Source organism: Pezoporus occidentalis, unplaced genomic scaffold (assembly GCF_034315485.1).
Source record: "Pezoporus occidentalis ecotype Australia unplaced genomic scaffold, CSIRO_AGI_Poc_V1 ctg214, whole genome shotgun sequence".
Lineage (NCBI taxonomy): Eukaryota > Metazoa > Chordata > Aves > Psittaciformes > Psittacidae > Pezoporus > Pezoporus occidentalis.
The window spans coordinates 64479-88673 of NW_026914007.1; the positions used below are offsets into that span (position 1 = coordinate 64479).

Below are 24195 nucleotides of genomic sequence, written 5' to 3' on the forward strand. Positions count from 1 at the left end.
AAATATTTTAGGATATCTTCTTATAAAAACTTTGAAGGAAGAAGAAGGTGGTGTAAACTGCAAATATATATCACAAAGGAATAGAAAAATACAAAGCAAGTAAACATGTTCTGTTTTTTTTAAATGCTTTGGTTGCCTCACGTTGGATTCTTCTACAGAGATTCTTTTGTGTGTATTTGCAGTTGCACTTTGTCTGATGTAATTAACGTCAAAATCTTCAACATACAATAAGATAGAAACTTATTTTCACCACTGCCCTTCACCTCACTCTTGACATTTGTTTAATAATATTCTTCTGTCTGTAGGTGGACAAAGAGAAATGCTCCTGCACAGTGGAGACGGAAGGACAGACAGAAGCAACACACAGAGCACTTGCGTCTTGACAATGATCAGAGAGAGGTGAAAATCGTTCAGCTATAGAGATGTGATTTTTTTCCCCCCCTTAATTGCCTGAATAATGCTCTGTAACACTTATGAAATGTCTAGACAGTTACTTGCAGTCCATCTCTGCTCTCCCTTATATGTATTTAATACAAGTGAAAGTCCTTATCAGATCAGAATTTCTTAGTTTGCCTATTCTAAAGTTAAGCCATTTTTACCCCCTCTCAGGACAAAATTATTTCATCCCATGTACAGGGAGAGTTCCCTGAAAACGTTCTCACATGCTTTAAAATTTTGTGGGGTGGTTTATTTTCATTTGTCATTGTGTTTTGAGTGGGTTTGGTTTTGGTTTTTTGTTTGGTGTTTTTTTTGTTTGGTGTTTTTTTGTTTGGGTGTTTTGTTGGCTTTTTTTTAATATAAGGGAGGGGAGGAAGGAGAAATTAAACTTAAGTTTTTAGTCATCTATTTCCTGTTTCTAAATAAATTAGTCACCCTGGGCTGCTTTTGTGTATTTGATGGAGAAAAGAGAATCACCTCCAGAGAGTGATTAATTTAATCCTAAAATCAAAAGCATTGCCTTTTGGAGTTGCCTGGCTTTTCTCTGTAGATCGTAAAGAAATTCTTAAGATGGCATATTGACACACAACCTCATACTAAGGTGGGAATGTAAACCCCATCCATACTGTCAGATTTGTGTCTGCCTTTACACAGCCCAGGCTGGTGCTGGTTTGGCCACCTTCTGAACTGATAATTTCTCTAATGACAGTTACTATAGCTGACAGTTATTGTTTGTGGTGAAGAGATTTTGAAAGATCTGGGTGATGTGAACTAATTACAGTACAGTTTCTAATTCGTATGATACAGACTGCAAACTGTTATACCAGGTGTTGATTTTATGGGTAATTTTGAAAATAATCTGGTTTAAAATATCAGAATTATTATTTTTTTTTGTTTAGTAACCCAAAGCTTTACTTTTGTTTAATGTATGTTTTTCATTGAAGACAATATTCTCTTGCCTTGTTAAATATCTTCAGAAAAGCTTCATTTGGAATTTTATAGTCTTGTGTCTTTTAGGATAGTGCTGTTGAAATCAAATATCTTTGCCTGTCCAGTTCATTCTTTAATGTAGTGATGAGTTTAATTGTTTTTCCAATGTACTAATTTCCAGAATTTTCTCACTGGTTTCTTGAAATTTGTTGAAGTATAGTGTTATCTATGTCATTCATAACCATGTAACAGAAGAATGCCTGCATAATAAAAACCCACCTATGAGTAGTTTCTGGCTTTGACATGTTCTCTATGCTCAAATAACTCTAAAGTACTTTTTACTTAGAAGTAACAGAAGTGAAGAATAGTTGATTTGTAACATCATTATTGCTTTTAACACTTACGATGTTTAGCGCGTGACCTCCTGAGATATCAATTAGGTAATCACAAAGGCAAAAGTCTACCTCTAGTCTCTGGGGGCTTTTGTTTTGTTTTTTTAACTGATCCTTCATAAGTTGATTATCCTGTAGGAATTATTCTGTCACACAAGGCAAATAATCTGTGAGGAAAAAGAATTACAAATACAGATTAACTGCCAGATTAATCTGTACTGGTGTTTCAGGGTTGTATGCAGTACCTTTTTGATTTCATAATACTGACTGAACATTGAACCCCTCTCCCAGGTGATCCACTGACTTTCCTATTCAGTGTGAAAGAATGGGGAGGAGGCCAATCTGAGATGAACACTGGGGATCAGGCTGAGGAGGAGGCAGTGGTTTCAAAGTGCAGTGTTGTGAGTTGTAGACATATCGAAGCTTTGGGGCAGCCAACAAAAGTCTGTGGAATTGAAGCTTAGTGGTTTTTAACTTGCAAATATTTGTGCCCAGTGGAGGGCAGAGTTTAAACCAATTCAATGACTAAACCCCATCTTTTCTTTTTTCCTTTCAGATTCATTACTTATGAATTTATTTTTATGTTGAATGCTTGGGAGTTCTGCATTGTGTTATGTCTTCACTCTCTTCCTTTTCTGTTTTGCATGCTTTTATTACTTCTTATGTGCTTACCACTTTTCACTTTGCATGGTCTGCTTGGCTTTTTGCTACCAACTTGTCCTGCCAGCACCTGGAATTTTCCATGTCAGAACTTCCGTTGCAGTTATGTTTAGTCTGGGACCAGCATGATTGGCCCTTCATGCCCTCTATAAAATCTGTGTCAGAGCGTTATCTGGTATGTCCAATGCACAATGTGACTGTGATCATAGTCCTGGATAAAGATGCATAATTAAATGTATATATCATAGCTCTTTAGTAAAAGGCTGATAGAGAAGGTGTGGTTTTCCCTCTACAAAGATTGTACTGTGTTTGACAAATTTATCTGCGTGGATAGGCTGAGTGGAGACCTCATAGCAGCCTTCCAGTATCTGAAGGGGGCCTATAAGGATGCTGGGGAGGGACTCTTCATTAGGGACTGTAGTGATAGGACAAGGGGTAATGGGTTAAAACTTTGACAGGGGAAGTTTAGATTGGATGTAAGGAAGAAGAAGTTCTTTACTGTAAGGGTGGTGAGGCACTGGAATGGGTTGCCCGAGAAAGTAAGTTGTGAATGCTCCATCCCTGGCAGTGTTCAAGGATTGGTTGGACAGAGCTTTGGGTGACATGGTTTAGTGTGAGGTGTCCCTGCCCATGGCAGGGGGGTTGGAAGTAGATGATTTAAGGTCCCTTCCAACCCTAACTATTCTATAATCCTATGATCTGTTCACTGATGTTTCGGTTGGTCATTATTTCAGTGTAAGCTAGAGAAGTTGCCTATTAATCTGAAATATGTATTAATCCTTAGCATTCTGTCAGTGCCTATACAGGACTTTATAACTTAGTCATAGCTGGCCATGCCTCAAACAATCAATGATCAGCTGTACTGATCACAAAACATTTGTAATAGTATTCTTGCCTCTGAGGTGAAAACAGTGGCAACTCCTTGGCAATAACAGGAGCTGAAAAGCTATTTTGAGTATATTGAATTCAAGAAAGTATTTTGCTCGAAACTGCAGATGCTTTATAGCTGAGAACTGCTAGTAGCATTTTGAAACTGTTTATGTAAGAAACAGAATTTCTTAAGAAATGCAGGGCATAGAACAGATCTCAGATGTTGTCAAGCTCCAAGCAGAGTTTTCTTGCAGTCCTCATGTAGACTGGTCTGCCAAACTTGGTCTGGGTAATTACTATAAACTTCCATTTTATATGAAAAAATAACAAGATAATTCTCAGTGGTGGAGGGAGCAATTGAATCTCTATGCATCTAGATATCCTTGGCAGTTTGTATTGTGGTTTTGTTGTTCAGCAATGTATGTTCTAATACTAGTTAGGTAACATGAATGGGGAATTAACTCCCAGTGAGCTAGCACCCTGAGTGCCCAATATAATACTGAAAGAGGATGTAATCCTTTCCTCCTCATTGCCCAGGTGTGGGTTCAAAAAATAAGTTTACCTTTTTCCCTTGGCAAAGTAGTCTCACTTGCACTTTTATCTGTATTTGTCAATTTTCTACCCCAATATAGAAGTATATCCAAGAAGCCAGGAATCTGGGCAGCACTATTCGACAGCCCAAACTGTCTAACCTCTCTCCATCGGTAATTGCGCAAACAAACTGGAAGTTTGTAGAAGGCTTGTTGAAGGAATGCCGAAATAAGGTAACACAGAGATAGTTCTGTTCTCTTGAACCTCATACTCACCCTTTATGGACCATTTTGTGGCCAGTATGTTTGAACTCTCCTCTTCCATCTGTTTCTGCTTTATTCATGCAAAGGATTTTGCATTCTAGTGAGAAATTCAGGAAAAGATAATGTATTTAGCAGTTCTGCAAGGAGTGGAAACTTTATAAAGCAGATTTGTGGTAGAGAATGTAAAATGATAGAAAGATTGAATATTGTGATAGGTCTTTATCACCCCACTGCCATGTCTATTATAGTATATTTGAGTTATTACTAATGAGACTATACTATTTCAACAAGAGTGAATATTCCAAAAGAGGAGGTTCTGGTGAAAATACAGGAGCTTTTCTCATAACTAAAGGAAGTGGGTTAACAAACTTCTGAAATGTAAGTTTTCAAGCCTTAAGCAAAGAAATTTGGCATTAGTTTGTAGACATGCTTCACCAGTATGTATTCAATCATATATTCATCTGAATTAAATGTTAGTGTTTTTACTAACACAGTAAAGAGAATAATTATCAAGTAGACACATTCTTGCCTTAAGTCAGTGGAGGTAATACAGCAGTTGTAAATAACTTTGTGAAACTGTGTTTGGTACATGCATCTACTTTAGTTTTCTGTGTATATGAAACTGTCCAAATAATCCACTTCACTTTATAATAGAGGCATATGATGATGAAAATCCTTGAAGATAGACTGTGGAAATGCAACTCTAGTGAATGTAGTGAGCCTGATGTTAGAAAAATTACCAGGGAAGGTGAGGAGAAGAAGCTAGAGGCTAACTGGTGATTCTTCATCTCAATTAAGAGTGTTGCCTAAGGGAGTGTTACTCATTTGAGGGATACTCTAGAATAGCAACAAAGGTGAAAAAATGTGTAAGAGATGATCAGAAGTGATTCCCTAGTAATTTTCCCTCCAGGTCACTATGCATTGAATATTTTGTGACTGGGAGACTGTACTTCTAAATGTTGGTGAGAGCTTTGTTGACCAGAATGAAACTGTGCATGATTTAGGAGGATGTGGCTCATCAGGAAACTCAGGAGGTACACTCCAGAATGGGTTTGGTTTAAACAGAAACACCCTTCTGACAGAATGGGATCTCACAAGAATAACATATCCCCCTGCTACTTGGAAGCACTTGTGCATGTTCACCTACGTTTGGAAGACACGGACATAGCATATTGCTCCTTGTCCAGCATTCATCAGTCTTCAGAACCACTCAGGACCTGTGTTGCAGGGCCTTGCTGCTAGGCCTCTCCCTTGTGAATTTGTATCCTGCTGTTCCCTTTGTTCAAGTTACTCTGTGGAAGCTTATGTGCCCATTTGCAAGCCCCTGTTAGAAGGATGGAAGAGGCTGTAAAGTAGTCAGCATTGCTGCAGCCATGGCTTGAAAGACAGGGGTAAAAGAAATGCAGTCATGCACTAGCTTCAGAAATACTGTGTATACCCAGTTACTCTGCCAAATCTTAGCTATCGTGTGCTTCCTTGTTGGTTATTTAAAAAGTGTAAGTGATCTTGGAAGTTTCTGTGGAAAGAATTAACTCATTTTTGCCTTCTCCTATTTGAGACCAAGAGGATGTTGGTTGAAAAAATGGGTCGAGAAGCTGTGGAGCTAGGTCATGGTGAAGTGAATATCACAGGTGTGGAAGAGAATACCCTGATAGCCAGTCTGTGTGACCTCTTAGAAAGGATATGGAGCCATGGTCTGCAGGTCAAACAGGTGAGGAACAAATACTTCTGTATGTTGCAGAGTGCACTTTCCTAAAGTCGTGTTACGCCCTTCCAGTTTCTGCTTCCAGAGGCTACCTTTTGTGTGCATATAGGTGTGTTAAAATATTTGTGTCTCCCTCCAGCCTTTTTTTATGTCAGTTACTTCCCCCTTGTCTGTCTCCACTTTCTGCTCTGGGGTATGTGCATGTGTACATGTAGATGTGTTCCACAGATGACTTCTTGGAAGACTTTCTTTCCATTTAACCTGGGGGTTTTGTTTGGTTTGGTTTGTGGGTTTTGGTGTTGTTTTTTTCTTTTTTTAATAGGATGGTAAATAGAACTTTTTTGGTGTTCTTAATACTTTTGCTAATGAAGTTGCATAGGCTAGAATGCAGCATATGCTAAAGATGCTCTAAATGGGATATGGTATAGGGATTTTGTTTTCATGCATGTTAATTTAGTTTTTAAGAGTAAAAGCCTTCCTATTTTTGTTCTTCCTGAGTGATAAAGGGATAGTTAAGTGATGTATACAAGATCACTAGTTAGGGGTGTTGTTTTTCCTATGAAACTCATAATTGTCATGTTCTTCTGTTTTGGAGTCACATGTGGGACTAGATGGATTTTGGAAGGCCTTTATCTTTTCCTCCTCCTTTGTACAAAGGAATAGCAAGGACAGTGAGAATGATAACTTATTCTTTTTTTAAGGAATGTGCAGAATAAATATACATAGTCCAGTCAAATTGTAATTCAGTATCTCTGTTCCCAACACCCAAGCACCAGTGTTTAAATCTGCTCTCCTTCAAACTACATAGCAGTTCTCTATGTGAAGATTTATTGTGTGATTCTCTCCCTTCCCTCTTGTATATCACTTAGGATAGAAGCTGTACTGCTTTCATCTTAGAAGACAGAGCATCAGTATACTCTGCTTCAACTCAGATTTGGGCCTTTCAGACCACCAGACGGCCAACCCTACATAAGGTTAATGCTTTGGATTGATTGCAGATGTTAGCAAACAGTGCTGAATGGTGGAATAAATAGAGTGGTGGAATATAATAGAGGCCTGATGGAGGAAGTGCAGCACATCTTGTATTATGATGCACCACCAGTTCTGTGTGTGCTGTGGCCTTTATTAAATACGCAAAAGCCTGCTGGTCTAGACATGGGTTTTACTTTATTTTTCAATATGGAGCCAAGTAAGACTCATCTTTCACAACTGAGCATAGTAATGAGGATGACTTTCCTTCCACCAATGCCTGCTTTTACCTCTTCCCTGCTGATGAACCCTGAAAATCCTACATTAGCTTCTTGCCAATTCTTCCACCTGCAGAGTGAATCCACACCTTCCTTTGCCCAGAACAATGCAGGAGAGTTGTCAGATATAGGATCTAATGACTGAAGTAGTCTGAACTTTCAGAAGGCTATGGTTATTCTTTTGCCTGTTCTCTGTCCCACTGCTTCCCTTAGGCTGTGTTCCTTTCCCTGATACAGCTTGCATTGTCATTGCTATTTGGTGAAGTTAAAGGAGAGTAACATGATAGTAAAGGAAGCAGGCAGATATATGTACGCTGTATGAGTTCTTACATTCATCATATTGTTGACATCTGTTTGCTGCAGGACCCTTTGCTGCTTTATGTGAGCTGTTGCAGTTTTCCTTGCCATGGAGACCAGTTGCTGAACACTAGACTATGCGTGCATGTGTGTGTTCACTGAGAGAAATACCATTTTGAATGTAGCAGTTCCATGGTATTTTTCATGCTCCCTTTTTATGTTTTTATAAGACTTGCAATTTTGGCTTTCCATGTTGGATCTGTCAGGTATACACATGAGATATTGAGCTGCTCTGAATTTTGTTAAAAGTTCACCAGTGAATACACATTTTTAATAGATTTCACTCAACACAGATGTTAGAGACACTCTAGGCATTATCTTCTGGAGGCAGGCCACTTCTGGAGTAATCCCTCATGGTCATCAGTTCTTTATGTCAGCGAGTGAGCTATACTGTTAAAATTCAGAGATTTTTAAAGGTAGAGTTTTTTAAAAAGATATTTCAGAGATGAACTACAATTACTTCACTTTTAGGAAGCCACTTACATGACTTTAGATGACACTGATAGTGCAGAATTGACAACTGTTGCTTTACAGTCACAGTTTCTGCACAAAGTTGTAAATAAAAATATGGCTTTATAATATGACTGCATTTCTGAAATGCAAAACTGCAAAATCTTTCCTGGGATTTCAAGTTAATGTAATAATTTAGGGTAATATTAATAAATTTCCTAAGTAATTTCAATCAATGTCTTTGAGAGCCCCTGTTAGATTACTGCTGCCTTTCTGTGGCTTTGCAAGATTTTGGTTTATTGTGCATAATATTTTAGGATGAATCCAAGAATCTATTTAGTTTGCCAGTGAAAGATTTCCTCAACTCTGCGTTAAGCTACCAGCAGTTTAAGAAAGCAACAGTGAGCAAGGTGCACCTTTTAACATCATTTGACAGATTTACTTTGGCCTAAATACTACATCCCAAGCTGTAACTTTTAAGTTGGTTTTATAATGTGTAGCATTGGAGTATTATTGCTGATGTGCTTTCATTGTCTTGCTTGTATTTTGAGTTGTCGTATTATGTGTGTGATTATCTAAGTCCTTTGCCTGATGAAATAGAGGGGGATCTTTTGGGGTTCTAAAAATTGACAGCATGCAACTGTAGCCCTGTATTACCCTCAAGAGAACAAATGCACAAGGCTTGATCTGGGTATAAGATGGTTTACTCAGGCTGGTTCTGTATCTCTTGTCACTTCACTGCTGGAGCGGCAGGGTGGGAAAGACACATAGTACATGTTATGTCCTCAGAACTCTGCTTGCACATAGTGTTTTACAAGCATTTAAATGTTCTGTTATGATGTTAATGAAGTATGAGGAAGGAAGTTCAGTTGGCTTTTTTCCTGTTACCAGAATCGTTAGCTCCCAGTAGTTTGACTCTGGTTTTTCTCTCTTTACAGTTCCTCAGCACCACCAACTTGTATTTCATTTTTGGTTTTTACCAATGGCTTTGTAGGGAAAAACATATTTAAATCAAGTCATTGTTATGGCTGGTACTTTCAATGGTGATTTAAACTTTTTGTTTTAATTTTATTTAGCTGATAGTGGTTTCTTTAATGAAGTTTCTGTTTTGTTGTTTTTTTTTTTTTTTTTAAATTTTAGGGAAAGTCTGCTTTGTGGTCTCATCTGTTACACTACCTAGAAAACAGACAGAGAAAAACTACATCAGGCAGTTTCAGTACCTCAGGTAAGATTGGATTCCACTTGAAGAAGATGATAAAAAGTTGAGTAAGAGCTGCCTGCAGATTTGCACCACGCAGAGATTGTTTCCTTGGAAATAGCCTTCACTCAGTATAACTGAATCAAGTATTCTATCTTCTACAGAATTAATATGGACCTGGTGCATTGTCCCAGTATATTTTGTGAAAAATAAACTTGTTTGGATTGAGCCTGGTTTTTTTTGGTCTGATGTCTGGCTACTGCAGATATCGGAAACAGCTGGTGTTTCAAAGATAGGCTTTAAAATTTATTGCTGTGATATACCAGCCTTCATGTGACACATGGTCACTGCATGGCTGGCAGAGCATGTTGAATTGTGGATGGGAGTGGAAAACAAGTATAAATAAATACAATTGAGCTCTATGTACTGAAATTTTACATTCTGTCTTGAAAAACAATTGAACAGTAGGCTTATTGTTTAAAAGAAAAAGACATGGACAAAACTGCAGCAAAACCAAGAACCAACAAAAAAACACAGTAGAAACATTTTGTTATATACAGTGATGCAGTATCAGTAATATTACAAGGTGTTTCTAAGGTTATTAATTAATTTTTAAACACTGCTACTTGTGTCAGATGTGGGCATAGGGTTAACACAAGTTATACCCTTTGTGTATCATTCCAAAAAGGGGGTATGGGGGGTTGGGGGTGGCAGTGGGTGCTGTAGGCAAAAAGCTGAGCATTACTAACTTGCACAAGGTCCTGTAAGTAATCAAAACCAAAGATTTGGAAAGTATTAAGGTCTCTTGAATGTCACTTGGTCCATAGTGGTTTTGTGTATCAGACTGAAGTTGCAGTCATTTTCGTGCTTTCTAGCTTCAGATTGAGGGCAGGGACTGTATTTAACATGCAGCTTGATTATAGAGTGGAATTTGAAAGATAAGAGTAGTAATGTTGCTTAAAACCCCCAAAGTGTTCTATTTTTAAAAATAGTGGTGTTACAGGGGCATGCAAAGTGATAGATTAGTTAAGTATGATGTGTGGTGTACTGAGCAAAACGTTGAACACAGTTTTCTGCTGTCAATAGTGCCAATCATTTTTACTATATAGAAAGAAAATAGGATAGTCTGTAGAAATTAATACTTGATTAGTATATATCTTAAGCCATTTGATGTCATACCAATTTCAGTTTATTCTAAGCTCATTCATGTGTTTAATGCTCAGTGTGTGCTGATCTGCATAACCATCTGTGTAGCATATTAGATTTTCCTGTCACTTGAAGTGGAAATATGCCACAATATCTTCACAAAGCAGTAAGACACCAGTACTCAAGAGTGCAAGTTGATGTTAATTGACCTTTTTTTTAAATATATATATTGATTTTAAAATCTTTATATGAATTTATACTAACAAATTCTGGTTTTCTGAGTCTAGGAATACTTCTTGATTCAGAGAGGAGAAAGTCTGATAGCAGTCCAGCCATGTCACCTCTTAGAATCTCTCTCGTCCAGGATATGAGGTGAGTTTAAGCTATTAAAACTAACACAGAAGCTTACGAGGTTTGCATACCTGTTTCTGTGTTTCATACAGGAAGAGGGGAATGTGGGCAAGAAACCTGCTGAAGTGTTTTAAGGTATATAGGGCAACCTTTTCACTGACCTTTACAAAAACATTTCATATGGTTGAGATTTTATATTGTCACAGCTACTGCTTATAGAAATACCCTGGCATAGTTTTAATCTTCTGTTTTTTCTAAGTATGCCGTATTGTTTCATTTCCACAGATACGTGGGTGTAACGTATGTGTTTTCCCTTTCATTGACAAGTTGGTTGCATATCTCTGAGCTCAGTCTTGATTCTGAGTGAAGAAAGCAGTTTAAAGAACTTGTTTGATATAAAGAATGGGTTTATCTGACAATGAGTGCTGTAGTGTGAGTAAAACTATAACTTATGCTCAATGCCTTCTTTTCAGTACATCAAAAAACAATATGCATAACTTCTAAATTATTTTTGAAAGGCCCTTTTTGTCCTCTTTTTTCCTTACTAACATCTAATTTTTTCAGTAGGGAGGAGTGAATTTTCAAGGGACATGCTTGTCCTTTCAAAATTTGTTCCTTGTATGTAAGAAAAGCTACTACTGAGCATACAAAGACAGTATTTAATTTTACAAAGCACTCGGGCATAAATACTGCAGTGATAAGGTCCAGAATGATTCTTAAATCATGTGAGGCAATGGGCCTGCTTTAGAATTTTGTAAATAGGGCACTGCATTGCAGATATTTCCTTTTCGGGCTCTTACTCTTTTTGAGCTAGATCTGCAAGGAATTTAGATAGGGCTGAATGTTTAGGTGATCGTGTCTCTTTCTCCAGCAGTTTGCCTGATATTTTGGCTTGATGGATAGCTTGATTCAAAAGGGCTGTCACACTTTGAAAATACTGGACAGTGTCTTTTGTTTGTTTTTTCCTCCCAGGCATATCCAGAACATTAGTGAGATCAAAACAGATGTTGGGAAGGCCAGAGCCTGGGTTCGTCTCTCTATGGAAAAGAAGTTGCTCTCTAGGCACCTAAAACAGCTGCTTTCAGACCATGAACTCACAAAGTAAGACAATTTGTCTAGGACAAATCTTTTAAAAAATAAAACCTGTTCAGTTGTTTAACTTCAAAAACTCGGAAGCGCCTGTTCTTCCATCTGCTTAGCAGTGTGCAAAAGCAATAGAACTAACTACCCTTTCAGGGGTGTCTCTGTACCTGTGTGTTTGGAATAATGATTCAGTGATGGCCTTCTTCAGATACAGAATCAGTTCTGTCGGACTGCCTGCAACTTCGAGGTGAAATCTTAAAAAATTGCTAGGGATTAAAAGAAACAGGGCCCAAGTCCAAACACCACTACTTTGCTGAATCAAGCTTTTTATTTTGGCTCACTTTCTGTAACTGTGGGATATTTTGTGTTCCTTGGATTGTTTGTGTGGTTTTGCAGTGCATGGCAAAGTGCAGCTTAGGTCCTGGTAGCAGTTGGGTCATGGTATGGAAAGTGTAAAGGCACATCCACATTGGTTTTTGTGGTTCTGATTAGCGTGATTCAGACTGACTGTTCCTTAGCTTCTCACTTCTCTTGCCAAATCTGAGACATTCTTGTAACTGCTTTCACAGCCATGTAAAATGCTGTAAATAAGCCACACCAGAAGTTGATTTTAAGAAAGCAGATGAATAGTGTACATGTAGTACCTTGGAGGTGACTAGGAAGGCTGTGGTGCTCAGTTCTTGAGTCTCATTCTGGGGCCATAAGCTTAAGATGAGATCTGGTAATCTTTTGAAATCTTCCATCTAAATTTTTCAGAGCATGATTGTCCACATCTCTAGTTCAAACTGACAGTGTCTCAGCTTTGTTCATCATCCCCTGCACAGTAAAGGTTTTGCATTTATAGCCTGCTTAAGAACATAAAGTAAATTCTTTTCATAATAGTCAAATGTTTGCTATTATGATCCATTTTTGGTTTTATTACTTCTCCTAAATATTTCAAAATATGTCACTTCTGATTCCTTGTACACAAAGTCATTAAAGAAAATATGAAAAGACCCAACCACTGAGACCCAAGACACTACTTAAAGAATAATTGCACTATGGGAAGAAAAGGGGACAAGTATATGAAGTATGAGGGGGAGGAAGATGTGAAAACTGAATGAACCTGTGGGAGTTCCAAACACTGCTGTCTTAAACTCTCTCAGAAGTACTCTGTGTTAGTCCTTCTTATAAGTACTCAAAGGACAAAAGGAGAAATGCTCAGAGCAAGGACCTGTGTACGTGATGTCCAGAGCACATGCACATTATATTGTCTTTGTAAACATAAGTATTTTGTAAATAGTTGCATAAATCAGAGTACAAGCCTATTTTTTTTAGGAGTAAAGATTTGAGATTTATTTAGTATAAGCTGTGCAGGAAAAAAAAAGTGTGCTGATAAGGTTGAATATACTGGTTATTGCATGGAAACGAAAGGTTCCTGTGTATGGGCCCTAGTAATAGTCACTAGCTTTATTTGAAGACTTCTTTCTGGAGACAGTTTAACCTATGCTGTCTACTCTTCATTTCCTCTGTTCCCGCTCATGTCACCTTCCAAGAGATGTCTTCCCCCCGAATGCCCCCAAGCCCCAATTGCTTATTATTTGATATTTGCCTTGTATTGAATTATTTTGAACATTCTGAGGAGGCTGTGGCCTTCCAACAGTGAGTAAAGAAAAGCTGAAAGGCAAAGTCAGGACACCTAATAAATCTACTTGTATCTCTAAGTTAAGGTTAGCCCTCTTCAGTCAGGTCAGCAGTCCAGACTGGGTTAAATTAGCTGTGCTTTCCCCATGTAGAACAAGTGCTGTGAGAGGACTCTGAGCATATTCTCCTCCTCCCCTCCCTCCCCCCCCCCCAAGAATTAAAACCTCAGCTCTATCAGACACATTCTAATTCTCTAGAGTAGACTGAGACAGTTGCAAAAATATGTTTAAAATGAAAGTGAAAAGTGAAGGAGCAACTTGTATAGAAATGACATCAATTCTTTGCAATCCTGTGTGCCTTGTGCTGCATATTTAGATACCCTACTTAAAATTGCTCTGTGCTGCATGGTTTTAAAATGTGCTCCATTTGGTTTTAGAGGAAGCAGTGCCAAGTTCAGTGAGGTACTAATAGTAATTGTGCAACTGCTGACATTTTACAGTTAACTTGATTGTATTTGAAGCAACTATTAGATATTTTAATTAACTCATTTTCTTTGCTTGGCATTTGCTAAAAATATACAAAACCTGAAACGTTTTGTTTCTTTCTAGTCTGCAAAGGGACTAGAGTTAGGGAATCACATTACTTCACTCCCCAAACACCATTGTGTGCCCAAGTAAACTGGGAAATCTTACATTCTGAAAAGGCAGGGCAGCACATACCCTTGTAGACAGGCTGTCTAAACATGTGGTTCAGATTGTTCAAATGAAACATGGACACAATCACCCACAAGACCTTTGTGGGTGTCCTGGGTTCAGCAGTAGCAGTCATTTTTCTCCTTCTTAGTAGCTGGTGCAGCGCTGTGTTTTTGACTTTCAGCCTGAGAACAGCACTGATAACGCCGATGCTTTTAGTTGGTGCTCAGTAATGTTTACTCTGACCAAAGACTTTCTGAGCCTCACGCTCTGCCAGGGAGGAGGGGAAGCTGGGAGGAAGCAGAGACAGGACAACTGACCCAAACTAGCCAAAGAGGTATTCCATACCACAGCACATCATGCCCACTATACAAACCGGGGGCAGTTACCCAGAAGGGCTAGATCACTGCTCGGTCAGGCTGGGTATCAGTTGGCTGGTGGTGAGCAGTTGTATTCTCTCCCCTTTTTATTTCCCTTATCATTATTATTATTGGTGGTAGCAGCCCATGGGAGTTACATTCGTTCGATTCTCCTCCCCATCCCTCCAGGAGCGGGGGGAGGGAGGGGGGGGAGTGAGTGAGCGGCTGTGTGATTCTGGGTTGCCGGCTGAGCTTAAAGCACAGCAGTGGGATTGCTACTCCTGTGACTACAAGCAGGTTATGTTGATTTAAGGCTCAGTATCTTTATTTCCTTTGAACATTTCCTGTCAATCTCTCATGTTATGTTTGTTATACAAGTGAGAATATGTGTGTGTGTTAATCATAATTGATCTGCTTTGCAAATTTCTGGCTTGTGAGTCACTTGCTGACATTTTTGTAATTGATGTCTGAAATTGAGGGGAGTTGTCAGGATGCGCTCCTGGCAGGAAGAACCTGGACATGGCTGTGTCAGCATTTCGTGCATTCGTGCCATTTTGAATATTCCTCTGGCATCAGTCAGATTTTGATACATCTTGGAATGCTCTTTTATGATTATTCACCAACACTGGTATTATTTATTTGTTGCATAATTAACAAAAATAGTGGTGATTGCTATGTACAAGTGAGTAACTTAAGAGTATTTTCGAGTCAAAATTTTGCACTTAAAAAGCTTGAGATTGTAAATTCATTTCAAGGTTTCTCCCCTGCAAATTATGCAGTGTTAAAGTCTCTAATGTGTTTGAGTAATTTCAATAAATGTAAAAGATTGTTTCCATTAACAGTTTATCCTTCTGCATAGGTGTTAGTGTTTCTGTTAGTAGAGAAGGCTACTGAGCTACGTCTTTTGATATTTCCACTTAAAAGAAGTTGCACTTCTGTTCAGTGTTGCAGTCAGAGGAAAGTGTTTTCAACCCAGTAGAAGGGAACAGTAGGACTTTAAGCCTTTAAGAAGGACTTTAGACATGCAAGACTTTGCATGTCTATGATTTTGTTCATCAGGAGCTGTGTACTGTCAGCACTGAAGCTATTCCCTGGATTTTGTGCAGGTTGTTGTAGGCCTTGGTTATCACCTATAGTCCCAGTGTTTGCCCTAGTGTCCTTTGAAAACAGTCTTGTAACTGTCTTATGTCATGTGCTGGTGGACTCTCCCATGGCACAATCTTCTGGGAAGTAACTTATGAGGGCTCTCTTACTTCAGTTCTGTCATTTTACATTGCCAAAAAGTAGTCAGAGAATACAAAATTACTTTTTCTATCTTGGGGTGTTGGGTGGGAGAAGACCCTTAGACCACTCCAAACTTTGATTTCAAGTGGTGAAAAATAGTGTGGACTATTGGACTGATGCACTTGGGAGACTTCAGACTTGCAGAATGTCAGCATACCTTGGCACATTAAATACTGTTTGCTCTACCAGAATCACTTGTCATTTGTAACTGCTTGCCCATTCTTCATAGTTTGCTTAATAAATAAGCACAGTAGGAAACGTTTCACTGAAAGTATCTTGTTACTATAACAAATCATTTGTTTTGCTTTGTCAGAAAACTCTACAAGCGTTATGCATTCCTCCGCTGTGATGATGAGAAAGAGCAATTCTTATATCATCTCCTGTCATTCAATGCTGTTGATTACTTTTGTTTTACCAATGTTTTCACAACAATCTGTAAGTATTTGCTTTCCTGATTTTCCAGATTTGGTTGAGTCCTTATCCAAAAATTCTAAATGGCTCTGAGCAACACGCCTTAATGTATTTGTTCGTCTTTTCCCAGCATGCATCTGAGTGTGCTGTAACACTGTTTCTGTGATCTTCTCTGGTGGGCAGTAGTGTCTCTGTGTCACTAAAGGCTTTTGTTTATAACCTTATAAAATAAGTAGCTTTTATCCTTTTAGTTGAGGGAGAGTTCTCAACAGCAAATTTTGTGGGCTTGTTTCCATGATGCTAAACAAGAACCATATGGATGGCTCATTAACAAAGTAAGAATATTAACACCTGCTCGGAATTAAAAGAAAACAAAAAAATCTTTCCCCTTTCAGGCTCAGCCTACTTTGCCATATGCCTGTCTCTGAGTTTCAGATGACAGTGAAATGCCCATTGAGGGCTGCATCGGAACTCTGCAATGCACTGAAGTGCTTGTTTTGCTTTCTTTTCTTTATTTTTTTTTTTAAATAGATGCCCTAGAGAAACTTTTAACCTGTTATTGCTGATGCTTAAGCATATTACAGAGTCCTCATGCATTTGTGTACCTGCTGCCACAGGACCTCACTAGTAGGGAAGAGTAAGGAAAGACTTTAGCAAGGCTTATAAAACTGGGGATGGGGGAGTATGAAAGGACCCCTGTGGCCCCATGGTAGGAGCTACCCTTGGTGGTGTGTTACGTTGTGATCCATATTTATGTGTATGAAAGACAAAGCAAGCAAACATCTAAAATGTATGTAAAGTGATTCGAAGCAGAATATGTTTTGGTGGTCTTGTGGGCAAGTTCTGGACAATGCTAAAATCTAGTCTGCTGCATAAAGTTGTCACTTACTTAAAGACTATCAGCACAGAAAATAAAAAGGGAAGCATTAATTAATTCTTAAATGCTATGAGCATCAAGCTTTTAAGAAAATCCAACCACCAAATAGTTTCTTGAGGGCTCTGACAGCTGAGGAGACATTGAGAAAGAAATATATTAAATGCCTCAGCCAAAAAGCTCTAATTGCAATCCATTTATGCACTATAAAAGAAGGGCAGATTGCCAAGAAACACAATGACCATTCAGATAATTGGATTTTGTTATAAAAGTTTAGTTAATAGGGATTGTGCATGAGATGCTGGGCAATTGAAGAGCATGTGCATTTCCTCAGGAGCAGACGCCTCTTGAGTCGGAGAAGGGGCTGTAACTTGGGTGATACTATGTTGAATTAGTGACTGGTAAACCAGGGGACCAGGAAGTGTTTGAGCAAGTCTTGTGCCAGTTAGAGGGGAAAAAGCTGTTTATTCTTTTTAGAATCAAGAAGTCTTACAGATAGCATAATTAAGAGCAATATGGTACAGACAAACTTTCAGCATTATAAACTATTTTCACTGAATTTGTTCAGCCACAGTAGTGAATGCTGGTGCAAGAAAGCCCTGCAAAAACAGGCTTTGGTTATTAATTGAGTGGAGATTGGTGTTAGCTGTGTACTGTGCGTACATGCACAAACAAAAGCAGGCAGTTAGGAGTTGAGTATTGAGTTGCATGCTGAGCTGCAGTGTAGTCCTAGATACATGAATATTCTGTCTTTACTTTCTCGTCTCTAAGCTGGGGAAGAGTAACCATCTTCATGATATGTTTTGAGACTGGTAAATGAAAAATTACTTTACTTACATGAAGGCATTATGCCATCCATACTTCTTTTTCCAGTTGACAGTGTTTTGCTGTCAGCTCTGCTTCTTAATGACTGCTATATGTACATTTCCTGATTGTCAATCGGTGCTTAGTATGCAGGTGTTAGCATGATTAAATAGCAACTCTGATGTTTTAACATTTCATGGTAGTGCAGTATTATTTTGACTTACCTTCCACCCCCCCTTCATTAAAAAGGTTATGTAACTATCTTTAATTTCTGAAGTGTAATTTTTTCTTGTGTTTGCAGTGATACCATACCATATATTGATTGTTCCTAGCAAGAAACTTGGTGGCTCAATGTTTACAGCCAATCCTTGGATCTGTATCTCGGGAGAACTGGGTGAAACAGGAGTCCTGCAGATACCCAGGAATATATTAGAAATGACTTTTGAGGTTTGTATTGCTTGAAACAAAAAAATGCTTTGGATGTTCTGTTTGTTCAGTTTTAAATTCCCCCTTTGCTGTACCATCGTGCTATACATTTCATATCATTAGTCTGTGCGGTTAATCACAAATATTTCCTGTGCCTGTACATAATGAATTTAACCTATATTTAATAACATGTGGAACTAAATGACTGACAAATCCTTAGTGCAAATATGAAGACTGTCTTTATATTACAACTTTGTGCTGTTATGGTGGGAGGTATCGTATCCTCTTCTGTTGGAAGCAAAGTTATTCTGCACTGATTTTTTTGTGTGTGCATGCATTGGGTAAAATTTAATTGAAAAATCTAGTTTAACTGTGTTGTTTCTGATGATGAAAATAGCATTTAACAAATGAAGAAGCAAAGAAAAGCAAACAAAGCCAAGTAAGGCAACCTATACCTAAAAAGTCCAGAATCAATCATGCGGTCAGAAAAAGGGAACCACATTTCTGATTCCCTATCTGAGCATGTTCTTTAATAGTTTATGTCTCCAACGTGCTGCTCTTTTTCAGTTTGCACTGACAAATTCTTTGTTTAATTTGCAGTGCCAGAACCTGGGAAAACTGACCACAGTGCAAATAGGACATGATAATTCAGGGCTGTATGCCAAGTGGCTAGTGGAATATGTTATGGTCAGAAATGAAATAACAGGGCATACTTACAAGTAAGTATCATCCTGAAATTTCATATTGGGTAAGTAGAATTTCTGCGGGGAGCTGGCACAGTAGCGCTTGTTTGGTTAGAAAGGTCTTATCTCCTGGGACTTTGTGTCTACAGTTGCTGCTACCTGAAGGCATAGAAAGGTCATTTGGCTTCTGGCATTAAACAAGTTGTGATTCTTGTAAAATTAAGCAGAGTTTTCAGTTTGCAGATGCTCATGTTTAGCCTTAAAACATTGGTGCAGAAGCTGAGTTGAGTGTTGCACATCTTAAAAATAATCTCCCTTGAACCCAAGGAAGAAATAGCAAGTCAGAGCTTGCAGCTCATCAAATATGGGTGGTATTTTATAGTAAGGCTGAGTGCTCTAGGTGTTACAGAGAAACCATTGGATTACACACTCTGGGACGCAGGGGCTTACAAGTGTTGGAAACCCGTGTTTGCATAGTGAAAGTAAAGGAATGAGATTTACAGTAAAAATTAAATTAGGTACAGCATAGTTTGATGCCCTGTCCTTTGTCAGAGAAACTGTCAGGCTCATGCTGGTGACAAACTGGTGGGTTAAGTCCACTCAGTTTTCCATGTCAGCTTGTTTGTAATTAAATGAAGAAGCAAGATTCTAGTTTTGGATACTATTCAGTTTTCTGATTAATCTAATTAAACTGACATCAACATAGATTTGTAGAAGGTGATGATAAGCAAGTGAGCATGTGTGTTTTCTGTGTCTAATTTAATATCCCAGTTTCAACAGATGTACAGGTGTTTCGGCCCTTCAGTACATGTTTGGGTTTTTTTTTTTGTTTTGTGGCTGGCCTGCTATGTAATCGATGAAAGCATAGGAGTGTTTCACCACCCTTTTATAGTGTGTAGCCGGTCTTCCCCTTCTACCTCTTTTTCCTCTGCAGCCCTCAAATCATATACTACATACAGGACAAGACAAAATCTGCCACTCTTTGCTTTGCAAATAATTCAGTGCAACGTTTAGGACAAACTTGAAACTGAAAAACTGGTTTATTTTTTACACCTCTGTTGGCAAAAGCCAAATCCAAGTTTTTGTTGCTAGATGAATGGTGTATTTCTAATAACTATACTAGCAGAATTTGGGGTTTATGCAGCTGCAGTTGAAAGTTTTTGGCATGGGATTGAATCTGGGATGAAGGACTTGATACACGTATCTCCTTTATGTTTTTAGGTTTCCCTGTGGAAGATGGCTTGGAAAAGGAATGGATGATGGCAGCTTAGAAAGGATCCTGGTGGGAGAGCTGCTGACTTCCCACACTGAGGTTGATGAGCGGCAGTGCCGAACCCCTCCTTTGCAGCAGTCACCAAGCATGATCAGAAGATTTGTTACTATATCACCAAACAATAAGCCAAGTGAGTGGTGGAGGTTGTCTTGTCTTGTACTGTCTGCATCATTACCTGAGGAGAGATGTTTGCAAACAGAACTATAGTTTCCTTGTATTTTAGAACTGTAGCTTGGAGAGAACCTGGGAAACTCACTTAGCCCAAACCCCTGCTCAAAGTCCAGCTAATTTCTGAATTACAATCCTGAGCAAGCTGTTCTATCTAATCAAGTTCTGAAAGTCCCCAAGGATGGAAGGAAGAAGTCTCTGGACTTCTGGTTCAGTGCTTAGCAGCCCTGGTGGTGTTTTTTGTATTCTTGTCTTTCATCTGTGGAATGAATGCTATGGAGGAAAGTAGAAATTTGCTGTCCTGTCTTTACCCGTCCTTCATGGACAAAAAGCTTGCTAGTGGTTTCTGTTAATGGACTTCAGTTTTCTATTGAGATTGTTGTTCTGGGCTGTCTTCTTCATGATAAATTAGGAACAGGTGGTTAATTTTTTCCCAAGCATGGTTGGGTTTACAGTGAAGCTATCACAGGAATTATTTCTAGGACATCCAAGTTTTGTGGTCCTAATCAAAGCACAGCTCTTTTTCTTAGCTTTGGGCCCTGGTCTGAAATTTCATTTAATATGTAAAAACCCTTTCCACCTGTTGTTGTGTTGAAACACCACAGTGTTAGTTTTGGTATAAACCCAAACCATCTCAATTTCTATCTCCTCCACAGTAAGTAAAAGTAAAAGTAGATTTCTATTACCCATAGTCCAGCACCTTTTCACTAACAGCATAAGTTTTGCTGGTTCATGCTCCTCTTCTTTTTTTTCTATTGTATGCCTCACTCCTTGTGAAGAGGTACGCATTTGTAAAGTTGTTACAGAGTGGTGACTGAATATATTTTTGTATTTTGCAGAGTTAAATACTGGTCAGATACAAGAAGCTATTGGTGAAGCTGTAAATGGTATTGTTAAGCATTTCCACAAGCCAGAGAAGGAGGTAAGGAGGAGCTGCTTGTGTAGTGGCACTCCTGTCTTGACTCTTATTAGTAACTGTAACATTCTGTTAATTTCAGTGTTAACATTCTGGTATTGGAAATAGTGTTATAAGTTAATTCTGCCAAGGATTCTACCCATACCACTGTCAACAGTGTGGCCTCCTGTTCAGTTTGTTCCAGGTTAACTGAGATTTTACATCTGCATCGAGTAACGAGTAGGGTTTTTTATGCCTGTTTTGCATTATCTGTGCTACTTAAAACATGAAAACCCATAGGGCACTTTAAAATGAACAAACAAGATGCACACCCAAACACCTATCCCACACACAGACCCTGCCCAGCAAATGAAACAGAAGTGCTCTCAAAGACTCAGGTACACTTCTACATTATACATGTAATCATCATAACAGAAACTGTGGTTATTTCCTGAAACAAGCTTAAGCAGCATGCCTCTGGTAAACCATCACAATCCAGCCCTTCTGAGCCAGAGTGGTCAGAGCAGTGCTGGCTCCTGTATGGATATCTCTTGAAAGTCATTAATTTTATTAAAAGTATGTCCTCCCATTCCTTCTGCACCAATCTGCTTGAAGTTCAGTGTTGCATGGCAAATTCACATACAGTGTAATTGTGGTTGATAATCATATTTACACGATACTCTGAAGTGTCATGCACTGGGTTTGCAAAATACAATTTACCATCATGTTCTAAGGACTTTTTTCCTCTGAGGTTTAAAAATTTCATGAAATGTTGTTTTTGTTGATAAGCAAACACTCTGAGGCACCTGCTGCAATAGACTTGGGATCTTTATTACTGAAGAGGAAAACGGTTCCTTAATTTTCTGTGCAGTGATCATTATTATAGGTAAAACCTGCTCAAAACCTGATCTTTATCTTGACCTTTTCATGGCTTCATTTGATGATGATGATGATGATGATGATGACACCCTGAGACTGCTTTCTTCAGCCTCCTTAGAGAGGTCACCACATTTTTGAAAGCTCAGGACTTGTGAGAGCTGGGCCATCCTCTCTGGGGCCACTTTTTGACAGTAGACTGTAACTTTGGGCATCTGTTTGTTTAAAAACTGGCTTCAGTAATAGATGCATGAGACACTTTTATGTCCCAGACTTCCAAACTGAGATAATAAGTGTGTGTGCTTCATGTGTGTGCTTGACAGAGAGGCAGTCTGACGTTGTTGCTGTGTGGAGAAAGTGGACTTGTTTCAGCTCTTGAGCAAGTGTTTCAACATGGATTTAAATCACCAAGACTCTTCAAAAATGTCTTTATTTGGGACTTTTTAGGTAAGTGGGAGAAAAGACATACCAGAGCCTGTTTGTGTCTTTAAAATATATCTATCCTTGTTCCTTATTCTCAGTTGGTGAAAACATACTTAGCTGCATCTCTGCAGCTGAATTGCCATAAGAGCTCTTACTCTCTTGTACTTTTGAGAGAAAGAGTATCCATCTGCCAAAGTTGATGCTGTACTTAATACAGTAAGTAGTCTTTATCCTTCTAGTAGTAATAGTGTAAAACAAACTTAGTGAGGAAGAATTATTTAAATAAGGTGGTGAATGGACATATGATAACCTTGTTATTAATTGAGCACAGTGGAAGCAATAAATCAACTGCTAAGAAGTTGAGTTGCCTTATAATGCACAACAGGTATATCTAGTGCTCTTGGTACTTAATGAATGTTGTAATAAAGGGTTATAAACATACATTTTTCACACAGTGGTCTAGATCCTTTGACATAGAGCTGAGTAAATCAACTGAGTATACAAATGCCTTTTAGGAAAGGAATTTCCTAATAGTGTTTCTGTGTTTTGAGTAGGTACTTTGACATCACTCTTCTCCTTATATCATCATTTTACTTTAGCATCTCAAAACTCAGTAGATAGGAGAACCTCTTTAGCACTGTTCAGAGGGAAGGAAGTAGAATCTCAGTTTTACACATGGAGAACACATAACTGGATCATATGGAAGGAAACAGTGGCTAAACGTAATAATTCAGGAAATTCATGGATGGGCTTTGAATCTAGGCCTTTGAACTCTAACTGTGCCCTCCATGATACAGACACTCATGCTGATTTGCCAGTGGTCCAATATGAGCTATCAGATAGCTCATATGGATTTCTAAGCATGCTTACAGGGAAAATGAGGTGGTATTAAATTTAATCATCTAAATTTCAAGGTCATAGTGCCTGATTATTTTATTCCAAGCACAGTAGAATCATATTTCAGTTATTTTAGGTCTGCTGTATACACTGATAAAACTTCAGTATCTCCCACCATTCTTTTAAGAAAAAGCACAAACATACTATGAGACCCTTGAGCAAAATGAGATGGTTCCAGAAGAGAACTGGCAGACAAGGGCCAGGAATTTCTGTCGCTTTATCACTGCTATCAACAACACCCCTAGAAACATTGGGAAGGATGGCAAGTTTCAGATGCTGGTGTGTCTTGGAGCCAGGTATAAAAAAACCTTCTCTATTATTATTGTTGTTTTTATTATTGATACTTTGCTAAAATTAAAAGGATGTTGCATATTAGTAAAATGAAGCCACACAATGCTGGTTGTGCAGTTGGCTATTACTTACACAGTTCTTTGGTGTAACTATGGAGGAATCAAGTGAACCATATCCTGACCCGTTGGGCATGTGAAGTGTGGGTAATCGGGCATATAAAACTGAGTATCCCAAAGAGCTGAGCAGCTGAATCAAGAGAGGAAGGTAGTAGGCTGGTGTGAATAGTCTTACCTCCCTTTCATTTACAGCTAGCAAGGTCAGAAGGTAGACACAGAAAACCATCCATCAGTGAGGCCTCTCTTGTTAATGGCTGGGTGAACTCCCCACGTTCCACCTACTGCTCATTGTAGGAGGTGGGTAGAAGGGAAGCTGGGACCATCTAGAAGCCTCTTCGCACAAAGGCAGTGGAGCAGGCTAGTGACTTTGGGCCTGCTTGGGACTTCCAGGCCTCCTGGGAAGCACCTTTTGATGTGAGGGGTGGAAAGTCTAGAAACATGTCTGTCGCAGATGCTTTCTGTTTAAACTAGTTCCACAA

General features: G+C 38.7%; 1 protein-coding gene across 10 annotated transcripts in view; it reads left to right on the plus strand.

Moving 5' to 3' along the window:
* The window catches only part of DENND5A (DENN domain containing 5A), a 70537-nt gene that overhangs the window by 44387 nt on the left and 1955 nt on the right, over positions 1–24195 (plus strand). For 4 of the 10 annotated variants that reach the window (XM_062619800.1, XM_062619808.1, XM_062619801.1 and 1 more), the window contains 14 exons: positions 306–399; positions 3923–4054; positions 5643–5795; positions 6659–6763; positions 8984–9068; positions 10475–10559; positions 11511–11639; positions 15893–16014; positions 17970–18115; positions 18695–18813; positions 19999–20180; positions 21058–21140; positions 22313–22436; positions 23437–23605. In XM_062619800.1, the coding sequence (XP_062475784.1) occupies positions 306–399; positions 3923–4054; positions 5643–5795; positions 6659–6763; positions 8984–9068; positions 10475–10559; positions 11511–11639; positions 15893–16014; positions 17970–18115; positions 18695–18813; positions 19999–20180; positions 21058–21140; positions 22313–22436; positions 23437–23605 (1728 nt within the window). Of the gene's footprint in view, positions 1–305; positions 400–2051; positions 2292–2316; positions 2347–2487; positions 2596–3922; positions 4055–5642; positions 5796–6658; positions 6764–8983; positions 9069–10474; positions 10560–11510; positions 11640–15892; positions 16015–17969; positions 18116–18694; positions 18814–19998; positions 20181–21057; positions 21141–22312; positions 22437–23436; positions 23606–24195 lie in introns of those variants that run through there. The other 6 variants (XM_062619804.1, XM_062619805.1, XM_062619811.1 and 3 more) reach the window with 5 other exon arrangements.